A 14,405-nucleotide genomic window follows, 5' to 3' on the forward strand; every position below is an offset into this window, starting at 1 on the left:
TCAGGCTGACTTTTTACTGTTTCTATATACCATTAAAAAAAAACTGCAGCAGCATTATTGGGGGTTAAAAGAATGAGTTTTCTTTTTTTTACAGTTGGAGGTAGAAAAGGAAAGGAGGTCTGTAAAGTTATTTCAAAGAGTGGAAGGCAGTTTAAAAGGGAGAACCAATTTCTGTTGAATGCATTCCTTCCACTCCTGCTTTTTCATTTCGATTCATTTTTCTGGCAAGTACTGACAGTGAGGCAAAAGACATATGGGGGTGTACTATGGGAAGCAGCCTCTCTCAAACCAGTTCCAACTCTGAAGAACTGTACCTTCAGCCTAATCGGTGCTTGCTAATTTTGGTTGAGAAGGGAAGATTTCATAAAAAGCATAATGGCACCAAGAGTTTAATGAGGGAAGGAAAAGTTCCTCAGAAACATGCTGTGATGGAAAAATTGATATTCACAAGGTAATGGAGAGAGTTGTGAATACAAGATAATTGTTTTGAGCAATTTTATTTTAGAATATTGCAAGTTACCTTTCCAGCCCCCTAAATGCCAAGTGAATTCATAATTTAAAAATTGTCACTTGAAAGCAGTCTAGCGTGTCTTCTCAGTAGCTGTTCCTTTCTGTCACTTAATCTGAAAATCCACAAGATATACCTGTCCTGGGAGAATAGTAGTTTAGGATGCAGGGGGATATGGTATATTAAAATTTACATGCTTTTTTTAAAAAAAAAAACACAAAACTCTTCCTGTAGTTCAGTAGCATGAAGTGGTTGGTTTGCATTGAAACCGTTGGTAAAACAGAAGAAACAAGCTTTGCCTTTAGAAGCAGTTTAGTAGCTTTGTGCTGTTGGAACAAGCCACACTCCCAGCACCCGTCAGCGGAAGCATGCTGTACTCCAGCAAATGAACAATTGGAAACTCACTTTAAGATCAGGTGTTGGATGGGCTTGAGCGAATGGTCTTGCAGGCCATATTGAGGCTACCCTGCCAGACCAAATTTGGCCAGAGGTGTCTCCCCCCCCCCCCCCCCGGCACCATAGAAGATAAGCATGGAAACCCTGTTGAGTTGTGTGACCTCACTTTCTCCCTAGTCACGCTTGCTTTCCAGAGGCAGAGTATGATACGGGTAGTATTTAGCTTAGCCATTCTCCACCACTTCTATCATTTTGAAAAGTTATTATACTGTGGGTATTGTTTTGGGTTTTTTAGTTTTAAGCCATAGTTTTCAACATAAGCCACTTTTAGGTGCTTTTGATCTTCACTTTCTTTGATCGCACTTCAGCCTTCAACAGAGCCTTCGGCCGCTTCTGGTTGGCATCTAAAAGAAAGAAACAATCCAAGTTGATTTGTGTGTAGCACTTTTCAATGTACAGCCTGGCTTTTACTTGATCCTAACCGCCTTCTGCCATAAGGCCCCTGTTCCCCATTTTCCATTTAGATCCCTCTGTGTTCATGGCTTGATGCCAACCGCTGAGATCCAGCTTCCCTCAAATGAAGCTCCAAAATTTGACATAGGGCTGCTTGAAGATCAGAATTAAATTACTGTTTCTGTCACTCTGCTGGAATCTAACCTGTATCTTGGGGGGGAAAGACCATTAATTCTAATACCCACACTCAGCTGCAAGACCTCAGTGTGCCATGCACCAAGGAACTGTATGAACTTAAAGGTCAATGAGTTCAAAGCATCCACTCATAGGCTGCTGTTGTGTTTCTGCATGATTAACTGCTCTGGCTTCCAGCTGGCCTCTGTTAGGGCAGATCATTGCACTACATCTCCGGGTTGGACAGAGTTAATTCCATTCTACCCAATGCAAACTAACTGCATGCCCTCTGAGGTTGCCTCACTATTTCTCACTGCTCACAACCTTTCTCCTAAACAACAATTCCTGCATTAACATGGAGACCTGCCTCCTTGAAAGGTGGCTAATTCCTTTTCACAATTAAAAAAAATCCAGTTCTTTGGGGTATTAGAATTTAGCCTAAAAGTGTTGATGGATGTCACCAGTCTTAGATGTTTGAGAACCGCAGTAATTCAAGATTATTATTAATTAAACTTGTTAGTCATTTTATCTTGCCCAAAACAACCCAAAGCAACTTAAAAACAAAGAACCCACATAGATACATTAAAACCAAGGTGTGGGGAGGGGGAAATTAACATTTAAAACATCCCACCTACTCTAAAAGTCCATAGATAAAGGCCTGGGTATAGAGGGAAGTTTTTGACTGGCGCCTAGATATATAATAATGGTACCAGGCGAGCCTCCCTGGGGAGAGAGCATTTCACAAACTGAGCCACAACAAAAATGTCCTGTTCTCGTGTTGCTACCCTCTGGACCTCTCACTGAGGGGGCACACAAACAAGGACCTCAGATGATGATTGCTAGGTCCAGGTCAGTCAAGTTCAGTTCATATGGGGAGAGGCAGTACTTGAGGTATTGCAGTCCTGAGCCATTGAAGGCTTTATAGGTCAAAACCAGCACTTTGAATTGGGCCTGGAAACCGACTGACAGCCAATGCAGTTGGGCTAATATTGGTGTTACATGCCCTGGTGAGCAACGTGGCCACTGAATTCTCTGCCAGCTGAGATTGGAAAGATGGGTTGTGACAGGGCACTGTGCTGAGGCCATTACCTGTAAAGGTAAAGGGACCCCTGACCGTTAGGTCCAGTTATGGCCGACTGGAGTTGTGGTGCTCATCTCGCTTTATTGGCTGAGGGAGCTTCTGGATCATGGTGCTCATCTCGCTTTACTGGCTGAGGGAGCCGGCGTACAGCTTCCGGGTCATGTGGCCAGCATGACTAAGCCGCTTCTGGCCAACCAGAGCAGCGCACGGAAACGTCGTTTACCTTCCCGCCGGAGCGGTACCTATTTATCCACTTGCACTTTGACGTGCTTTCGAACTGCTAGGTTGGCAGTAGTAGGGACCAAGCAACGGGAGCTCACCCCGTCGCAGGGATTTGAACCACCAACCTTCTGATCGGCAAGTCCTAGGCTCTGTGGTTTAACCCACAGCGCCACCCGCGTCCCTCCTGTACAGGTACCCCAAAGCCATAACAGCACTCTTGTTTTGACAAGCTTACCTTTTTTACTTGTTTCATCCTGCCCTTTGGCAGCTGCACTCGGTGATCGCCGTGCATACGCTGCCTTCATCCGTTCAAGATTCTTTTTCCGCACTTCTTCGTGAGCAACGATGGGCTTGGGATAGTCTTCACCAATGATGCAGCCTGCACGCTCCTGCACGCTCCGTGGTGCTTTCCAAGGCTCATAAATGTAGTCACTTGGAAACTTCTTGAGGAAGGGGAGGTACTTCCTGCGTAGGTTGTAATGATAAAGGAGGAAGTCAGGTGTGTACGGGAAAAGGCTCAGGGCTTAGTGGCATCGTATGACAGCCCGATGCTTTGCAGAGTTAAAATCAATATTCTTAGGTCCAAGTCTGCACTGGAACAGGGTACAACCACTTTGCTCTCAGAAGTCAGAGAAGTGGTTGAATAATACTTTTAGTAGTTCAGAGAATAGCACCTTGCTAATGATAAGAAAAACTGAAATTAGACAAAGTAATGCACTTTTTGCTCTATGCATATAGCAAAATTCTTTTTCTCAGTGCAGAATTTGGATTAATTTTTTAAGCATGGCGATGTCAAAGCATTCTGAAATTACAGATTGTAGAGACCTGAAAATCAGCCAGATCACTCCTGCACTTATACCAGTTGCCTCTTAGGCACAGGCAAAGCTAAAAAGAGATTCTCACCAATCCTGTAATAGCTTTCCTGTAATCACATTCATAGACACGGTTACTGTTCCCAGCAGTAAACATAAACTCTGCCAGATAACTTAATGCTTGTTTTAAGTGCAGCGATACAATATTATTACACCTACTTTATATACTCTCCATTTTTGTCTGTCTTCTTGCCAAAGGCAATTGGTGAGTAGACACGGAAGAACTGGTGGAAAAAGGCACTTGCAGAAAGCCACTGCCAGTTACCGGCATTCAAGGACCAATCGGCATCAAGGAGCAGTTCTTCAAAGACCTGAAATAGGAGCAGTTTGGAAAACGAACACCTTTTGGGAACCGCAAAGAAGTCCAGTCCAATAGTCATAGCTTCCTCATGCTCTACAAGCTTTTTGTAACATTATATTTTAACTACGCTTCTGGTGTAATAGGGGACAGAGGGGACAGTAGTCTGACTCCCCTTAAAGGGACAATGAACCCCTACCATGTATTCCACAATGCAGAAAGGAGGAAGCCATAAGGCAAGAGGCGGCAAACTTTTTCAACCTGAGGGCTGCCTACCCTCACAGGCAGCGTTCTGGGGCAGGGGTCAGCAAACTTTTTCAGCAGGGGGCCGGTCCACTGTCCCTCAGACCTCATGGGGGGCCGGACTATATTGGTGGGATGAACGAATTCCTATGCCCCACAAATAACCCAGAGATGCATTTAAATAAAAGGACACATTCTACTCGTGTAAAAACACACTGATTCCCGGACCATCCGCGGGCCAGATTTAGAAGGCAATTGGGCTGGATCCGGCCCCCGGGCCTTAGTTTGCCTACCCATGTTCTGGGGTCTACATGCCAATAGTTGGCAGGCAATGGATAGGACTCCTAACCTTTTGTATATTAGCCTGTTCCTGTCATGCAATAAGTCAGAGGTTTCCATCTGCAGTGGTACCTCAGGTTACATACGCTTCAGGTTACAGACCCAGAAATAGTACCTTGGGTAAGAACTTTGCTTCAGGGTGAGAACAGAAGTAGTACCTTGGGTTAAGAACTTTGCTTCAGGATGAGAACAGAAATCGTGCTCTGGCAGCGCAGCGGCAGGCCCCATAACTAAAGTGGTGCTTCAGGTTAAGAACAGTTTCAGGTTAAGAACGGACCTCCGGAACAAATTAAGTACGTAACCAGAGGTACCACTGTACTCTGTATGCAAAATAAACATGCAGGACAACTTAAGTATGTTGCTTGGGAAGGAGGGTGTTACAGTGCAAGGCAACTGGGAATCTTGAAAATACAATGGTGTTTTTGTCCTGAGAACTAGGAATGGCGCAAGGGGGGAGATCTCCCAGTTTTGAATGGAGTGTGTGCTCAGGGGCAACCTAAAATTCATCCATTAACTAGCTATGGACCTGCCAATAAATCCAGCTTTCCTCTGGCTACGGAGAACGTTCTGAACTCTGCAGCTTTCATGATGAACTCCCAACCTGCCTTCACCTTTTGCCCTTCCTCCCAGGATATCCAGAGGTCTCCTCGCGTCAGGAAGCAAGCCACTGCATGCCGTGCCAAATGATGGATCCAGCCCTCTGTGCGCAGCTGCATCATAATGGCATCTATAAAGGGGTAGCCTGTCCGGCCCTGGCAGCAAGAAAGGAAGAGGAAGCTCAGGTTTTCCCTTAACACTATCCCACTCCTATTTTCATTTCTATTTTTCCAGTTCTTCACTCAAGGAAAACTTAAGCGGTGTGTATTATATATAGCAATGTTCTTGAAAACATAAATGCCACTAGTCCCATTGGTCTACAGTGCTATATTGGGACGCGGGTGGCGCTGTGGTCTAAACCACTGAGCCTCTTGGGCTTGCTGATCAGAAGGTTGGCGGTTTGAATCCCCGCGATGGGGTGAGCTCCCGTTGCTCTGTCCCAGCTTCTGCCAACCTAGCAGTTCGAAAGCACGCCAGTGCAAGTAGATAAATAGGTACCACTGTGGTGGGAAGATAAGCAGCATTTCTGTGCACTCTGGTTTCTGTCACAGTGTCCCATTGCACCAGAAGCGTTTTAGTCATGCTGGCCACATGACCTGGAAAAGCTGTCTGTGGACAAACACCACTCCCTTGGTCTGAAAGCGAGATGAGCGCCGCAACCCCATAATTGCCTTTGACTGGACTTAACTGTCCAGGGGTCCTTTACCTTTTACCTTTTTTTTACAGTGCTATGAACAGTCAAGTGCATATAAGTGTGGATAATATGTTTGGCCCTGGTGGCAAAGGAGTAGATTGCTTAATTTGCAAATATTTGGGTAGATTGTGAACTTTGCCAAACAGAACATGCCTCACGCCAGGCTTTGAGATGCTCCTTGTTGTCATCCCAGTCCACCTGCACACAAACTGGATTGCCCTCCATCTTGTCAAAGTTGGGGATCCCAGCTCCTGCCGTGTAGAAAAACTCCCGCCACAGGAGTTGCCCGTGCAGAGATACTGGTGGGTCAGAGTGTTTCCTCTAGAGAAGCACAGTAGAGAAGGAACAGTAGTTATTCTTTGGATTGTTTTAGAGCAGGGCCGTAGAGCACAGCTCCCACCACCCCTGACCACTAGTCATGCTGGCTGGAGATCATGCAAGTTGGTAGTCCAACAACAGCTGGAGGACCACTCTTTCAGAGAGTCAGAAGAGGACACATTTACTGCAGTATACTTAAGCTACATGATCAGAATCACAGAGTGATGTTCAGTGGTACAATCTAACAAGAGCAGCACTATGTGACTCTGCTGATCACGCAACTTAGCTGTTAAAAAAAGAGGAGCTTCTAAATGTAGCCGTCTAAGGTCCCACCTGCACAGTATCCATGAATATGGTCCAATTAAATATTGCAGGTAGCTTTTTCAGTCCACCTTGCCTTGGGTGGCTGATTGCCTCTAGTGTAACAGACGCCCTAGCCATGTAGATTTGTCACAGCAACTCTGATGGCATCAGTTTACATACTCTTTATATCAGAGTTTTGACAGCCTTGGTCTGGGACAGATAAAAAAAGTCTTTCTGAGGAAATCTGCAAGCAGCATATACGCAACGGAACCACCTTATCTAAGTCCATGGCCTACAGATTTCTGAAATGGAACAGAAAGTATCCAGCAGTTGTACCAATGAAAACAGACAGTATTCTGTGATTATAGGACAACTGTAGAATAAAAAAAGCTCCTCTTCTTACCCCCTGGTAGATTTCAGTCAGCTTCCACCAGAACATCCGTACAGACAGGCACCCAAATTTGACATAGGGGCTGAGGACCGTAGTGCTAGGAGTCAAAGAATTGGGGGATGTGTCAGGCTTCTTAAAATTGCATACCCATGACTGTAAAGAAAAAGGGAAAAACAACGCATAGTTTTGAGAAGCTAGATATGTCCAAAGGGCTGCCTTGTGGCTTTCAGGCAAGAGGGCTTTTTGGCGTCGGCCCTGCATTGGGCAGTTCTGTGCCTTGTATATGCCAGTTGCTTTCTTTACTATATTTTAGGCACCAAGAACATCCTGTTCTGTTGTCCCTGTAATTTTATTTGCTCATTTTTAAAATGCATACCCCGCTGAGTTTTCAAAGGAACTCAAGGAAGCTTACAAACCAAACATAACAATCCCCATTAAAATCACAAATGTTGACTGTAGCAAAAGCCAAAATAGCCAATAACTGTAGCAAAACCCAAAACACCCAATGAAGCCAATACAGAGCCACAGCAGCCAAAATCAGGCAGCAGTCTGATCACACAGGCAAGTTACAAACAGCCATGCTTTTAACTAGCTGCCTAAGACCACAGCGAATGGGCCCAACATTTCACACTTCGCAATGTGTCCCACAGGGTGGGTGTAACAACCGAAGAGGCCATAGCACTAGCTATCACCACTCATGTTTTCCAGGGTCAATGAATCTGGAGCACAGCTTCAGGTAATGTTCAGGCCATGCAGGGAGGAAAATATGGAAGGTGGCAGTCTCTGGGGTCCCATCTTCAGATGCGGGGCACATTGGCACGGCTTGGGAGGAAATGGTCTTGCAGGCCAAATCTAGGATTGCCATATTTCAGACAATGAAAAAACAGACAGATCTCTTTCTTTTTCTTTCTTTTTCAAAGTTGAGGGTTTTTTTTAAGTTTTGCCCAAATTTGTTGAGTAAAAAAGAAGTTTTTGAGCTATTCTAAAAGAAAATTGCCCAAAACGACGTTGCCGACATGGGTTGCCATACATCTGGATTTTCCTGGACACTTTTTTTTTTTGTAATTTCCACCCGGACACTGCTTCCCACTTGCAGTATTCCAGGTATGTCTGGGAAATTCTGGACGTATGGCAACCCTAGCCAAATCTGGCCACCAGGCCAGAGACTCCCCACCAGTGAAGCAAAGTCTGTCGGGCAAAAGCCACAGACATTTCAGTCACTGTACCGTTCTCTTCATATACAAGTCCAGCCGAGCAATGGCCTCAGATTCTCCTCCTGGATAAAGGTGGGGGCCAGCTGTCTTTGGATCCTGCCCCAGTTCCTCAAGAGAAGGGATACCATACTCCTTATCATGGTCCTCTGTGACAGGTGTGCTGCACTCTAGGTTAGAACATTGATCCAACAGATTCAAAGCTTGTACGAAACACTGCATCTCTGGTTTGTCTGGCTGCCTGTGCCCAAATCTTGCCTCTCTTAAACCCCGATGACTCAATGTAAGAACTTATCTAATTATTCATAACAAGGCCAAGTCAAAGTACAGTGGTACCTTGGGTTAAGAACTTAATTTGTTCTGGAGGTCCGTTCTTAACCTGAAACTGTTCTTAACCTGAGGTACCACTTTAGCTAATGGGGCCTCCTGCTGCCGCCATGCGATTTCTGTTCTCCTCCTGAGGTAAAGTTCTTAACCCGAGTTACTATTTCTGGGTTAATGGAGTCTGTAACTGAAGCGTCTGTAACCTGAAGTGTCTGTAACCTGAGGTACCACTGTACCTTTTTTGCTAACTTTTTTGACTGCTGTAAATCACGCACCTCTTTTCAGTATTTTTTGTAATACAATGGCAAAATATTTGTCCATTCATTGTCACTTTGGCTCAGTATTATTTGCCTTCAGCAGCTGCCAGATCTGATTAGCTAAGCACCCTTGTGATGTGCTGTTCACTGGCCTGATCTCCACAACACAGTGAACCAACTATGGCTTACTGGGCCTATGCAAACGTGGATTCCAGGAGAGTTGTTCACAACCCCTTTGCTCCTCTCTGTTCTATTTTACTCCTCATGCTTTGCTCAGCCAAATCTTAGCATGTCATCACAGCATGTGCTGTAAGCCGCCCAGAGTGGCTAGCGAAACCCAGCCAGATAGATTGTGTATAAATAATAAAATTATCATCATCATCATCACCACCCATGGTTAGGCTTATGGTTAAGCTCTTCCCTTGCTAACCATGAACTGCTGCCAAGAACAAACATAAGCACTGAAAATTGTCAATTGGGTGTGGGTAGGCCACCCATCAGGGATGTGGGTGATGCTGTGGGTTAAACCACAGAGCCTAGGACTTGCTGATCAGAAGGTCGGGGTTCGAATCCCTGCGACGGGGTGAGCTCCCTTTGCTTGGTCCCTGCTCCTACCAACCTAGCAGTTCGAAAGCACATCAAAGTGCAAGTAGATAAATAGGTACCGCTGCGGCGGGAAGGTAAACGGCGTTTCTGTGTGCTGCTCTGGTTCGCCAGAAGCAGCTTAGTCATGCTGGCCACATGACCCGGAAGTTGTACACTGGCTCCCTCGGCCAATAAAGCGAGATGAGTGCCGCAACCCCAGAGTCGGTCACGGCTGGACCTAATGGTCAGGGGTCCTTAGGCCACCCGCCCCAGGAAGGCAGATTAGCCCACAGCATTTCTATCCAAGTCACAGCTCTCTCACACACTCCAAAGGGCCCACAGTACTTGTCAGAACCCAGAAAAACCCATTGCCTGCATCCCGAAGTCCAGAGAGACTCGTACTCACCCTTCATGTTTTCCAAGCTAGGAGCTGGAACTGGCCGTTTTGGAGGACCTAGAGAAGCCAAGACCGTCTGCAGCCGAGTGTAAGTCAGAGGTGCCTTGCCGTTGTTCTCAATTATGATTCTGTTGGAAATTATGACAATACATTATCAGGAATGTCCAGCAATGGATTTTGTTTTCCTTTGGAAGTTACTTGGAGTTCCTTTTTGTAAAAAATAAAAATAAAAATGACTGATATATGTAGTTAATAATAATAATAATCTCTAAGAAACTTTTATCTGGTGGATTCCAGAAATGCATGCAAAATTGTTGTGGCCTTTGCTCTTTGTACCCACCTTTCAGTGTCGTACAAAGTGTGGGACACTTTCTGAACAACTTGGACTCCATGTTCAGCTGCCACCCTCACCACCTCAGCATCACGGCGCCTCGCATAAGGTTCTGTGTCGACTTCAAATGTGAGCAGGGTGACCTTCCACTTCTTAAATAGTTCTGGGAATGCCTCTGCAGGACTGCCACGAACTACAAACAGCCTGAGGAGACACCACAACCTTTGAGTGCTCAAAAACCAAGAAAGCGCCAAAGACTAGGTGAGTTTCTGAGGTCAAGACAGAGAGGACTAGGATCTGGGAGGGACAGTATGGCAAACTGACAGAGAGCACTGTGTGCCAGAATTGTAGTTTTTGCACCTGCATTCTAGTAGGCCAATTTGACCCCCAACGCCTCCCCATTTGGCCTCTCCATAGAAAACCATTCAGGTTTGGGGAAAGTGCTGTAGAAATGGCCCCGTCAACCTCCCTGGTGTATTTTGAAAACTGTCCCATCCAGTACTTGCCTTGAGTTGAGCTTCTTGAGGCTCTCGTCCAGATCTCGCAGAGATTCAACCAGGAATCTCCAGCGGTTAACGCTGACCCGCATATTCTTTGGGAACCAGGGGTCAAGGATGAAGATAGGGTAGACCTCAGCACTGTCCTTCATAGCTGCTAGCAAGGCAGGGTTATCATGGAGGCGAAGTGCCTTGCGGAACCAGTGGATCGAAATCTTCGTCATTCTGTTGCGTCACCAGCCTGTTTCTCCCTACTTTGTATGAGGAGCAGTGTACAAGCAGGAAAAAGCTAGGTGGGAACGGGAGAATATTTTTACTTTTTCACAAAGACAGTGGTACACGAGCTATCTCATTTGGCAGAGATGGGGAACCTGTGGTCTTCCAAGTGTTTCTGAGTTACAACTCCAATCATCCCTGACCATTGGCCATGGACCGTTGGTGATGCAATATGACCCAACATCTAGAGGGCCACAAGTTCCCTGTCCTGCCACGAAGGTTGACCTCACTCAACCCCCACTAAATAAACATTTAGGGAAACACATGGATATAACTTGTAGACATTTCAGATGGGCAAACTCAAAGGCACGTACTCTGAGGCACTAAAAGACAATACAGTGGTACCTTGGTTCTCAAATGCCTTGGTACTCAAACAACTTGGAACCCAAACACTGCAAACTGGGAAGTAAGCGTTCTGGTTTGCGAACTTTTTTCAGAAGCTGCATGTGCTCCGTTTTGAGTGTTACGCTTCCGATTTGAGTGTTACACTGAGGTCTGTCTGTTTTTGCTATTTATTTTTTGTGACTCTTTTGTTTTGTTTTTATGACTTTGTGGAACCCCGTTCAGCTACTGATTGATTGATTGTGTGACTGTAGTACATTGCTTACTGCTTTCATTTTATGGATCAATGGTCTCGTTAGACAGTAAAATTCCTGTTAAATTGCTGTTTTAGGAGTTGTTTTTAAAAGTCTGGAACGGATTAATCCATTTTGCATTACTTTCTACGGGAAAGCGCACCTTGGTTTTGGAAAGCTTTGGTTTTGGAATGGACTTTTGGAACAGATTAAGTTTGAGAACCAAGGTACCACTATGGTTAAAAGAGTTCTGAAGCGAGGAATTTCCAGGTTCCCATGCTCCATCTCAAATTCTGCCCTCTATTCACTGTCTGCTCTGATGTCAGTCACGATGCAGGTTAACCCAGATCTCTCTTAATTAGGGTTTCAAACTTGCTACAACCCTGGTTTCAAATGAATCCTGGTCAGCACGGGACTCTGGCAAGCATTTGCCCAGGGTGGCTGCCTCACTTTGCCCATGTTCACAATCTGGTTGATCAAAGAGTGGATTTTCCCAACCCTTTCAGCCAATGCTTGTGGATGAATTAGCAGGTTTAATCTGTTTGCTGTGAGCACCAAAATAGGAGGCCAATCAGTATGTCTGATTAACATAAAGTACAAAAGGATGATCTTCCACGTGCAGTAAAAAGATGTGAAAGCTAAGCTTCATCTCCTTCAAGACTAGACTCCAGTGGGGTTCCCCCCCCAAAAAAAATATAAGACAGTGCAATATGTCCACCCAGAGGTATGTGTCAATAGGTTCAATGGGGTTTGCTCCCAGGTGGATGGGTGTAGAATTACTGCCTTAAAAATGCACTTGCACATATTTTGCACTACTTTGAAATGGGCGAATGTTTTAAATGGAGAAATACAAGAGCTCCAACTTTAAATGAAGTATAAATTTAAAGCAATGCTGCATGCGGACAATACTTTGCATTGCAAATTAATTGATATGGCTATATTTGAGCTATTTTGAGTAATATTGGAATACTAATAAATGTTTATTTTTTAAAATACTTCTGCATTGCAGATACAGGGAGGAAGCCAGTTGAAAACAATCCTTAGGACACTGAAAAAATAAATAGCAGTATATGCATCGTACACAGTAGCCTCGAAGCTTCAGGTTGTGTGCAGCTGGATTCACAGTTGTAGAGCGCAAATTAATTAACCAAATCTCAATATTCCAGCAAGCGCCTCTACTGCCATCAGCCTACGGGGAGGCAGTTGTGCATGATCCAGCATGTGCAGGCTCTTGTTTTTGGCAAACCAGTGGCAGCCCACATTCAGCATGCAAAACCCTCCTTCAGTCTTATGCAAGCATTAACAAAGCAATGCACGCAGCAATGTAAAATGGATCTGCTGCTTACACAACACCAACAGCAATTGTGCGTCTAAATCATCTATCTTCCACAAGTTCAAAATCTTGTTTTACACTTGACCCTTATGCAACACACTCAGAGCTATTCTACACAGGATTCTTATGAGGATGTAAAGCCTTTGTCACTGCCCTGGTTAGGTCAAGGAAGGGCCATTGCTCAGTGGTTAAAGCATCGACCTCACAGGCAGAAGGTCCCAGGTTCAATCCTGGGCATCTCCAGGTAAGGATGGGAGAAAACCCATCTTGAAACCCTGGAGAGCAGCTGCCAGTCAGTGTAAATAGTACTGAGCTAATGGACCAATAAGGGACGCGGGTGGCGCTGTGGATTAAACCAGAGAGCCTAGGACTTGCCGATCAGAAGGTTGGCGGTTCGAATCCCCGCAATGAGGTGAGCTCCTGTCGCTCAGTCCCTGCTCCTGCCAACCTAGCAGTTCGAAAGCACACCAAAAAGCGCAAGTAGATAAATAGGTACCACTCCAGCGGGAAGGTAAACGGCGTTTCCGTGTGCTGCTCTGGTTTGCCAGAAGCGGCTTAGTCAGGCTGGCCACATGACCCGGAAGCCGTACGGCGGCTCCCTCAGCCAATAAAGCAAGATGAGTGCCGCAACCCCAGAGTCGGCCACGACTGGATCTAATGGTCAGGGGTCCCTTTACCTTTACTAATGGACCAATATCAATAAGTCAGCTTCCTAGTTCAATATTATCCACAATGACTAGCAGCAAATATCCAGGGCTTCAGACAGAACTCTTGGAATCTGGACAGGCAAACCAAGTGCTTTACCCCAGAGCTAAGACTCCCTTTCCTTGAAAGAAATGAGGGAGTAGAATTCTGGACATGTACAACTTCAGACTGTGAGTGTGCAGAGAAATCATTTTTAAATATATTTCTACACATTTAATGGGACGCGGGTGGCGCTGTGGGTTAAACCACAGAGCCTAGGACTTGCCGATCAGAAGGTCGGCGGTTCAAATCCCCGTGACGGGGTGGGCTCCCGTTGCTCGTCCCTGCTCCTGGCGGCCTAGCAGTTCAAAAGCACATGAAAGTGCAAGTAGATAAATAGGCACCACTCCGGCGGGAAGGTAAACGGCGTTTCCGTGCACTGCTCTGGTTCGCCAGAAGCCGTACGCAAGGTCCCTCGGCCAGTAAAGCAAGACGAGCGCCGCAACCCCAGGGTCGGCCACGACTGGACCTAATGGTCAGGGGTCCCTTTACCTTTACCCATTTAATAATAAATTCCTGCAAGACAAAAGCATCAGGGAAAGAGCTGAGCTAGAGCTGAGAGGCTCCCCCCCCCCTTAATAAAGGTTTTGCTGTTGCATCCCTCCTCTGGGGAGACAATGGAGGAGTGTGCCTTTCCCCTCGAAGTCAAACTGCTGGAAGATTGCAGCGTCTGCTGTGGGGAACAGCTGCTAAAAGGGGCATTCCCCACCTTCAGTCTGAAACAGTACAGCACTCAGCTAGCTTATTCCGCAACTGCAACACGTGTCCAACCAGCCTCAGGTTGCCAGCCTATCTCCACTTACCTGGGAGTAAGATCTATGGAACTCAGTAGGATTCAGAGGTGAGTAGGCATGCAGCGTTAGTCCACCTTGATTCTTCCAGGCAGAGGAGAAAAATCATATAAAGAGCTATTTATAACTTCTTCTCCACTCTCTGCGACCCCACTTCGGCTCTTGCAAACCGGTTATACTTGCGTAACTTAGTGA

General features: G+C 45.8%; 1 protein-coding gene across 1 annotated transcript; it reads right to left on the reverse strand.

Annotated features, from left to right (window-relative positions):
* Window positions 1-481: 481 nt before the first annotated feature.
* On the reverse strand, window positions 482-14,405 carry LOC308574165 (cryptochrome-1-like). Its single transcript, XM_081171706.1, has 11 exons — window positions 14,223-14,405; window positions 10,501-10,780; window positions 10,004-10,198; window positions 9,673-9,791; window positions 8,116-8,270; window positions 6,902-7,042; window positions 6,031-6,198; window positions 5,198-5,338; window positions 3,866-4,017; window positions 3,070-3,299; window positions 482-1,308 (listed from the first exon to the last, which is right to left on the reverse strand). Exons 2-11 carry the CDS (start codon window positions 10,713-10,715, stop codon window positions 1,232-1,234), a joined length of 1,593 nt encoding a protein of 530 aa, XP_081027832.1. The 5' UTR covers window positions 10,716-10,780; window positions 14,223-14,405; the 3' UTR covers window positions 482-1,231.

Source organism: Podarcis bocagei (assembly GCF_964188305.1).
Source record: "Podarcis bocagei genome assembly, chromosome: 15".
Classification (NCBI taxonomy): Eukaryota; Metazoa; Chordata; class Lepidosauria; order Squamata; family Lacertidae; genus Podarcis; species Podarcis bocagei.